The following is a 9527-nucleotide window of genomic DNA, read 5'->3' as shown; positions in this document are numbered from 1 at the left end:
ATCACTTAAGAATAGCAAAAGACATTCGGTATATTTCTAATTTATATAATCGTATTGTAATCATATCTAATCATTAAATCCAAAAAGGGCCGACCCTAATGCGGTGACACTGGACAAGATTAGTTTTAAAACCCTCGACAGGTGGACTGTGTGTGTGTATATGTGTGTGTGTGTGTGCGTGTGCGTGTGTGTGTGCGTGCGTGGGCGTGGAGAGGCGTGTCAAGAAAGGGATAATTGCCCTCCCCTTTGGCCACTACATAAACTTCATCAATTGCTGCACTCACTGATGTTCTTGTCCGTCCCCCCACGTGCGCACCGGAGTGAAGGAGTCAGACAACGACAGCTCGGTTAGACTTGGATCCACAAACAGGGACAATGACAGGGAATCACTGGGGATATGGAAAAGAGGACGGTAAGATCCTACAGCATCCCCAGCTCCAGGAGGAGTCTGTAGCCTACTGCTTTCGCATCCATACAGTGGAGGCAATTAACCCTCAATATACACAATAAATGTTTGCTGTGATTTTGTTTTGCTTGGGGCACTGCGTGTTTTATCCAGAAGAGGAACGTAATGGGTGTTAAAATGGCTGTTAATGCGAGATTAGTCCCGTGCTTAAAGGGATGACTGCTGTAACCTCAACCTGACTTTCCACTAGATTTGTCCTGGTCCCTTGAGTGAAAAACATTTCATTGCATCAGGGCCACGGCCAAATACACGCTCAGTGAGCACTTCATTAGGAAACCCTGTACACCTGCTTATTCATGCAAATAGACTATCTAATCATACAATCATGTGGCAGCAGTACAATGCATGAAATCACTTCATTTTCACATCAAACATCCGAATGGGGAAAAATGTGATCATAGTGATTTTTGACCATGGCATTCAGAATGGTACAAAAGACATCCAGTGAGCAGCAGTTCTGCAGAGGAAACTTTGTTGATGAGAGAGGTCAGAGGAGACTGGCCAGACTGGTTCTCTCAATGCTGTCAGCCAAGAAGTGAAATCTGAGGCTACTGTGGGCACAGGCCAAAACTGGACAGTTGAAGACTGCAAATACATAGCCTGATCTGATGGACCTGGATTTCTGCTGAGATTTCTGGCTTCAACAACATGAATCCATGGAGACAACCTGCTTTGTTTCAAATGCAGGCTGCTGCTGGTGGTGTATTGGTGCGGGGAATGTTTTCTTGGCACACTTTGGGCACCGATGCATCATTCTCTGCCCTTTATGGCCACAATTTACCATCTATCTTTCAGCATGAGAGTGTCATGAATGTGCAGCTGGCAAATCTGCAGATATAATTTGATGCAAACATGTCAACTTGGATCAGATTCTCAAGGTAACGTTTCCAACATCTTGTGGAATCTATGCACTTAAGAACTGAGGTTGTTTTGACAGCAAAGGGTGGCCCTGCCCAGTGTTAGTATGGTGTTCCTAATAAGGTGCTTTGTGAGATTGTCTTCAAGACAAGTTGCTCTATTTACTATGTAGCATCATTTAGTGTGATCACTAAACAGGACAGTCTTGAGTCATTTTTCATTGATTTCTTTTTGATTCTTGATGTTTCAATTTTATGCTGATGGTCCCACTTAAAGTTGTTCCTTGGGGAAACAGACCTTTTATCAGTTAGTGGTTCGCAGTAGTTACAACCAAATTAGCTGTGTTAAATTAAAAACTAAAACTTTATTCTAGTATGATGCTTTAGCAAGAATTTAATATTTTTCTTTCAACGTGACCCAGTGAAATCTCTTATTTGTTTAAGCGATGAAGCTGGAGACATAAGTGCGGTACTGGATATATTAAAGTCTGGTCTGTTTATTGCTTACTGTCTCATATGTCCAGGTCCTTCTGTATGGCACAAAAACTACCCTGTTGCTCAGGGGAACCGGCAGTCTCCCATTGACATCATACCTCATCAGGCTTCACATGACCCTGGTCTGGGCCCGATCGTCCTAAACTACGATCAGTGTACCTCCATCAACATTGCCAATAATGGACACTCCGTAGTTGTGGAGTTTGAGGACTCGGATGACCGTTCAGGTAAGAAAAAGGTGGTCTTATTTACTTGTTACTTCATTTTCTAGAAGTTGACTGTTTTTTATTATATTTTGTAAAGAAAGGAAATATCATAGTTTCAAACAAACCAACCAACCAGTTCAGATATGGTGTGGTTTTAGATCTGCACAATCCATGCGGGTCACAGTTAGGTCTAGATGTGGAGTGTGTGGAGATGTGGAGAGTAATGTCTTGGCAGGGAATATGGGCATTGATTATGACATGATCTATGGTTGTATTAAAAGATTGACTTTCATGAAATTATTGACAGAGGTCATAGTTTATGGATATCCCTAGCTCTGATATCTGCCGTCAGCCACACGCAGTGGAAGTCTGTGCTGAAAGTTTACTTTCAAGAAACATAGACTTGAAAGTTGGGATTACCTTAATTTTCCAAAAGTGCAAACCATGTGCATAACTGCCCGTAATCAAAGGTTGACAGTAAGCCTCTGATTATGCTGCAGGAAAGTTTATCCAGCAGTTAACTGTATGAGCATCTGTCTGCTGGACAAGAGATATAATAAACTTAGCTGTTCTCAGTGGTTATTATGACCCTGTTTGCTTTTATCACTGGGTGGATCCATGTTAACCACCCCATCATTAACATGAATGATAAGCTCAGAAATGTTGGGCTGTTTTGGCTCAGTTTCCACAGAGTAAGAAAGCAGCTATCTGTTAAAATCATTAATGACAGAGGAGACCTGTAGGAAAACTAATGCACTTCCTCAGCATTTTTCCATAGTTCAAATGACATGCACAAATCCTCTAAACCTGCTGTTGTCAGTTTGCTGCTTATGGCTGGGTCATGTTATACACACACAAGCATATATTCACAAGCATATATTCTCAAATGACTGTGTTCTGTGTCACCGTTGTTTTGGTAAGAAAATAAGGATGGGCTAATGTAAAGAAAAGTTCATTTAAGGCCGGTGTACACTATTCAACTGATGGCTGCATGTGGTGATTGTATATCAGTAATATGGCTTTGAATGTTAGAATAATAAGCATAACAGGACCAGTCATAATTGTAATTAACATTTCTTTCCTCAGGCAGTCATTAATGTCAGCATTACCATGGTCAGGATTTACACCATTATTATCGCTCTTAAATTCCTGATTCAGCACATCCGTTATTTATAAGTGGATATCTACTAATCACCTCAGTGACAGTAAATAGTCTGGCATGTCTAAATATAGCCACTAAGATCCCATTGTTCTTGTGGTTGTGCTACATTTATATTGTAAGATGAATGAGATAACTGCTTTGCTTTTTGTGCCATTCCTGCCTGGTTAATCTGACCTGGACTGGTGTGGCCTGTTTTGTCAGAAAGATGTCAGCAGCATCACAATGAATAACAATCAGATTAGCCTAGAAGTCCCTGCACAGCAGTGAAGCTCACAGGCTCAGAAACCAGTCTGCACTCTCCTAATAATGGACTGAATTTCATCAAGACATACATTAAAGTTTCTCTGAATACTTGTACGCCAATGGACCTGAATAGAAAGTTAAATAAAACCTAAAGTAGCTTAAGCATAGTTTTATATGGTAGAGGATTGGCTATTTGCATCTCAACCTACAGCCTGTTCATCATAGGTCTAATGATAGATTTATTGGTGAAGCAGTCAGTCTGTCTGTTCATGCTCATGTCTCAGCTTTGAGTGAGAAATTTGATTTAAAGGTGTGCTGGGTGTTAACAGGTTGACTCATCCTGTGGTGTGAGTGTGTGTTCTGCAGTGGTACCAAGCTGTTTGGATGGTGCTACACACAGGAGTCCTGTGTAATACAGTTTGTCCAGCACAACATCGTGTGTATGTGTGTGTGTGTGTGTACCATTTTTAAAAAAAATTTTTCTCCTCATCTTCGACAGTAATCCAGGGAGGCCCTCTTGACAACCCCTACAAACTGAAACAGTTTCACTTCCACTGGGGCGGAAAGGGCTGCCATGGCTCGGAGCACACTGTTGCAGGAAATAGCTACGCATCTGAGGTGAATGTTTTGGGATTTAATACTTCAGTGTGTGATTGTCTGATAAACAAAATGCAGACTAACCCACTTTTTGAGATGTGTAGTAAGGTAAAAGTTACAACGATGAATGTCCCAATAAAATGATAAAATAAAATTCAAATAGATATTTGAGATTTTTTTTATTTTTATTTCCGTTTCCCTCTTTCTTCCTGTTTCTGCCCTTTAGCTTCACTTAGTACACTGGAACGCTGTCAAGTACAAGACGTTTGGGGAGGCGGCAACAGCTCCCGATGGCCTCGCTGTCCTCGGCATCTTTTTAGAGGTAAGATTTTTCTCTTAAGCGCAGTTCTGTGCTCTGTCGATGTGCCCCCTTTCCTCTCCGTTTGGTATCAGCCTAACAGCTGTTTTTAAGTCATGCCAACTTGGAACAGAAGCAGACATAAAATGTTGTGATATTTTGTAGATTATACCAAGTGTATATACAAAAATATTTGGTGTAGAGTCTCTCCAAAAGTCACAGATCAAATATCAAAAACAATCTGTCTGTCATGAAAGACAGGTGACGACCACAGATGGCTCCACATGATCACAGACGCTCTGTACATGGTGAAATTTAAGGTCGGTACTGGTGTTGATTGATACTGGATTTTATCACATGTACTTTTTTATTTTTTATGACCTGCCCTTAGCATTATTGCAGTAATATAAAAGCTATTGTGTATGTTCTTTCCATTACAGGGCAGCGTCACAGATTTCAAAGGTTTCAACCCCAAGTGCCTCCTACCCAGCAGCCTACACTACTGGACCTACCTGGGATCTCTGACCACGCCCCCCCTACATGAGAGTGTCACCTGGATTGTCCTGAAGGAGCCAATCATTGTATCTGAAAAACAGGTACACTTTGTAAACATGTTCCTTTGACCACAATTTATGCCAGATTTCCAGCATGTGCAGCACTGAACATACTGTTGGAAACCTTAGTACATCTACGAAAGCTCTGCGACATACAAAATAACATAAAATATAATGATGTCAAAGTGATGTCTAAAAAATGAGAAGGCCAAAAAATGCATTTCTTGCATATTTTTTGATTGCTTCCATTAATCAACACACAAAAACTCATATCTGTAATAGTTATATACTGTTTTAGATCATGCAGCACAGCCATTCATACACAGCATTAACCCCGATCCAGCTATCTGGCCTGCAAGCCAGTAGTGGGGAAACCTCTCTGGCACAAGATTTATATTTGCCTTGACTAAGACTAGATCTACCACCAAGGCTTAAAAATAGACAATTACAGCACCAGTAGTCTGCAAGCCAAACATCTCTCATTCAATATGAATGAGAGATATTTAGTCATTATTCAAATAGATATTAATATCTAAAATAACAGTGATAAACAAAACTTGCATTATGTTTTCTTGATTGCTGACTGCATGTGTATGTTCAGCTCTAGAGTACTGCTGATTAGTTTCACACATCTGCTGAAGCCAGTAATCTGCACCCATATTTTTCATCTCGAATGTGTTCTTTTCTCAGACTGTGAAGTTTTCAAATTTAAAGGAGGGCTGTCTGAAATAACTTTTTAGGCTTAAATGACGGCATCGCATCCAGTTATATTGAGTCAGAAATGTCATGTTTTATTTGTAAGTGAGTGGAGGTTAAGGCACGGATGCTGCAGTTGATCAGTCAGTTGTGAAATCCATGCTTCCTGGCCTGTGTAATGTTAATGGCTATGCTCCACTACGCTCCGGGGATCCACTGCCTCCTTTGTTGTCAAACCACGGTTCAGCATCACTGGATCAGTATGCCAATGTTTTAGTAGATGTAGGGGTGGATGGTGGTGGGGTTTACCTCTGTGCTGTTGCATTTCCAGAAATGTTTGGCTTAACTATGATGCTATATTTAGATGCCACTAAAAGGAGCAGCACATCATTCATGGGGAATGCCCTGTTAAGGTTTACTTGGTTTTTATCCACCCCTCTTTGCACTGAACTTAATCAGGAAGTTTAGGTCTGATAACCCCAGGTTGTTGACAAGTTAAGCTGACTAACTGGATGTGTGCAGCACATGCCTTCCAGGTCTCCCTGTGAGCCGGCCCTCCGGCGACTGCTGCCAGCCTTTGGATTATACCCTCTCACTTTGTTGATCTTTTCTAGTCTAGTTCTCCATATTTAACTCCTGGACTGTACATGAGAAACCAGGAGTTCTAATGATGGCGGCACCTTGGGTGTAGTCATGAACGATCTGTCTATAGCTTATCTGGGGAGTGGGGGGGAGTAAGCTAGGCTACTGGCCCCACAGCCTGTGACTCAAGGCCTCAAGCCTTTGATCCCCTCCAGCTGATTATCCTGATGGATGGATGACTGCATGGGTACAGGGCTTTAATTGAGAAATGCTTGCATGGAGACCCAACAGGGAAAAGCCCTTATGTAACAGGATATTTTGTTTTTCATAACCCCATATAATAAGAAAGCTTAAAGGGAAATGCAGAAAATAGGGTGCAGTGCGTAGATAGTTCGAGTTAAGTGGTAATAATAATTTTTTTTTAATTTTTTTTCTTGTCAGCAAATACCATTAAAAGAACATGAAATAAAAAATGAATTGTTCCTACTAACAAGTATTGTCTGAATAGCCAGCCTGATATAGCTTATTCCTCTGTGCCCTAAAGCTCTAAAACTATTAAAAACACATCAGTGAGTTACATCACTGCACGGAAAGACATGTTTCCTCATAACAAAGAAAATGGGCATTGAAGTTTGTTCTGAGACGATCCTACATGCACCATCCTGCTGCCATAAATACTCACTAGAGACAAAAACAAAACTGCTGCTGAAAATAGTCCCCAACAAATGCATTAAATATTCCTGTTTGCCAAAACTACAAATCCCAGTTGTTGTTGTTGCTGCTTATTATTATTTTATTTTTTTTCCTAATTACTGAACCTTTGTTTGTTTTTTTTTTAAATGAAAGCATAAATTTGATTATTTGTTGAAATGGGATCAGGGTAGGGAAGTCAGAAATGGATCAATGTATTGTTGGTTTTGTTTTTTTTGTTTTTTTTCATGTGATTTGTTGACAATAAGTTCACCCGTGTGTAAAGGTTGTGCACAGACCCTGTTATAACAAAACAAACTATCAAAATCAATTTGTGTGCAAAATATTAAAGGAAAATTCTGTCTTTTTGTCTATCTCAATGCAGCTGGGCAAGTTTAGGATGCTTCTGTTCACTGGAGAGGAAGAGGATCAGAGGATACGCATGGAAAACAACTTCAGGCCTCCCCAGCCTCTCAAAGGCAGGAAAGTGCGTTCCTCCAATTAAACGTGACCTCAGGGGATCTGAAATCATAGATGACAAAAAGCTCTTTTAGACAACAGTGAATGCATTAATCTGAGTGTAATGTTTACCTCATGGTAGCTTGTCCTGAGGAGGATTTCAGATTTACTTTGTACAGAGGGGAAAAAAGTTCAGGGAGTAATTCTCATCACTGCCGGCACATTGAGATGCATGTTTCCCTCTGCTGGTCAGAAGCTTCACTGGCAGAGGGAGGAATTGGATTCTGAATGATTTTTAGGGAAAAATAAAATGGATATTATAAAGCAATATAATATTAATGCCAATAGGTTTATTATTTGACTAAAAGTACTATGTGGCATTATCTTATTATTATGAGCTATACTTAAATGAAAATTCAAATGTTGGATGTGTACTTGTACTTTCATAAGCTGTTCAAGGACAACAAGTGTTGCTGTGGCAACAAGGTGCTACATCAACTAGCAGCAAATTCTTGTATGGTGCTATTATATGTATGTAACTGGAAAATCTGTATACCAGTCAGTTGCTGTTTGCAGACTGGTATCGCACCACTCTGCCGTCTGCAGATGCACAGCCTCGGCCTCCATACTGATCCCAACTGATCCCTCGTTGATCCAGTCTATTGCTGGTGGATACCCAGTCCTTCTGGCCACAGAGCCCTTCCAGTCCAGCAAATGCAACTGGAGGTGGGATTGGATTAGTGCTGCATTTGCTTTAACTGGTCTGTTTGGCCATGACAGAGGGCATGAAAGGCTCAGGTCCTTTGGAGCTCAAGAGACTGAGAGGTTCACCCCCAGCGGACTGATTTATTATTTTTAGCATGCTCTCCAGATAAAACCAAAAATCTATATTCACAACTATTTCTCTTACAGGATTTATTAAACTCCAGGAGCCCTAACAAGAGTCCAATTAACTAATTTAGAATTTTTTTTCCTCAATCAGTCTTCATTCGTACTACCTAAAGTGTCACATTTCCTGGTCCAGTGCTTCTGCTATAGGCAGGAGGTAATGCACACTGTTGTTAACAGCTCTCCTCTGAAGCTACGCATGTAAGAAAACTATAAGCACAGTCCAGTATGTAAAACCCTGCAAGAGACCCTGGTGACTCACTTGGGTGAGTTATGGCAGCTTTGTGCAATGCTGGTACTTATTTAGATGGACTTGGATGTTACTAATGCAGAGGTATATGGCAGGGATAAACTTATGTTGTTCTCAGACAACAAAACACACACATGAATAAAAGGCACCTCAGTTGTGGTTAGTTTATGTCGGTGATGTGAAAGAACATTTAAAAAATGTCATTTTTGGGTGGTTTGAATATGTTTTGTAATGCATTCAAAATCATTTGAAGTGGTCCGATCAGATTTGTAGATTAACATTTATACAGAAATAAATCTTTTTGTCCTTGATCATTTGGGATTCTAGCTTTTATTCATGCTGTCAACATAACACTTTACATTTATGGTCTTGTATTTTTGTGTGTTGTTTAAAAGCCAGATATATGCCAAATGAGCACGAGCAGGCACTTACATTCCTGATACACAGGCAGCTGTTTCTCTTCATACTAAAAAGCATTGATCGCCTTCTTTAAGTTGCTATAACTGAACTTTGTACCTGGTATCAACAGTATGTTTTTAAAGGAGGTGTCATTCAAGCAAATGTTTAAACTCACTCTCACTGATCAGAGCTGGGTCCAGGGTAATTAGTAGCCAGGTTGTAGCCTGGGAGGCTGAGGGACAGAGAGAACGAACATGGACTGATCACAGTCAATTATTTACCAACTGTGTTCATTGAACAAGTTTTATTTGGCCCTTAAATTAGGCATGGTAGAGTGTTCATAGTTAATACTATCAATAAACTAATATTGTAATAAATTGCCCTGGGTGTGGCTGAAATGTAGAAGGAGGCCAGTACACCTCTTTACTCCTGTACGTGTTTCTGAATGGGGCGAACGAATGAAGAATTTTCTTACTGATAAAAAAAGTATCAATATCATATCAATGAATAGATTTTATCCAATGCCTCCCTGTTCATCCAGAGATACACAAACAAAAACAGCCTTATGAGAAAAGAATCACAGTAATATATAGTTGGTGACAGCAAATATATGGGGGACAACTTTGTTTTTAAATTGAATCCTGAATTAATGAGTTGACACAAGAACTAAGAACAAAGAAGTATT

General features: G+C 40.2%; 1 protein-coding gene across 1 annotated transcript; it reads left to right on the top strand.

The window, feature by feature from the left end:
* Nucleotides 1-260: 260 nt before the first annotated feature.
* On the top strand, nt 261-8754 carry ca7 (carbonic anhydrase VII). The gene is made up of 7 exons (XM_056389919.1): nt 261-412; nt 1848-2045; nt 3929-4047; nt 4253-4348; nt 4582-4644; nt 4765-4920; nt 7232-8754. The coding sequence occupies exons 1-7, from the start codon at nt 376-378 to the stop codon at nt 7349-7351; spliced, it is 789 nt and encodes a 262-aa protein (XP_056245894.1). The 5' UTR covers nt 261-375; the 3' UTR covers nt 7352-8754.
* The last annotated feature ends 773 nt before the right edge of the window (nt 8755-9527 follow it).

The sequence above is a fragment of the Seriola aureovittata genome, chromosome 1 (genome assembly GCF_021018895.1).
Source record: "Seriola aureovittata isolate HTS-2021-v1 ecotype China chromosome 1, ASM2101889v1, whole genome shotgun sequence".
Taxonomy (NCBI): domain Eukaryota; kingdom Metazoa; phylum Chordata; class Actinopteri; order Carangiformes; family Carangidae; genus Seriola; species Seriola aureovittata.
This window is presented reverse-complemented; position numbering and strand designations above follow the sequence as displayed.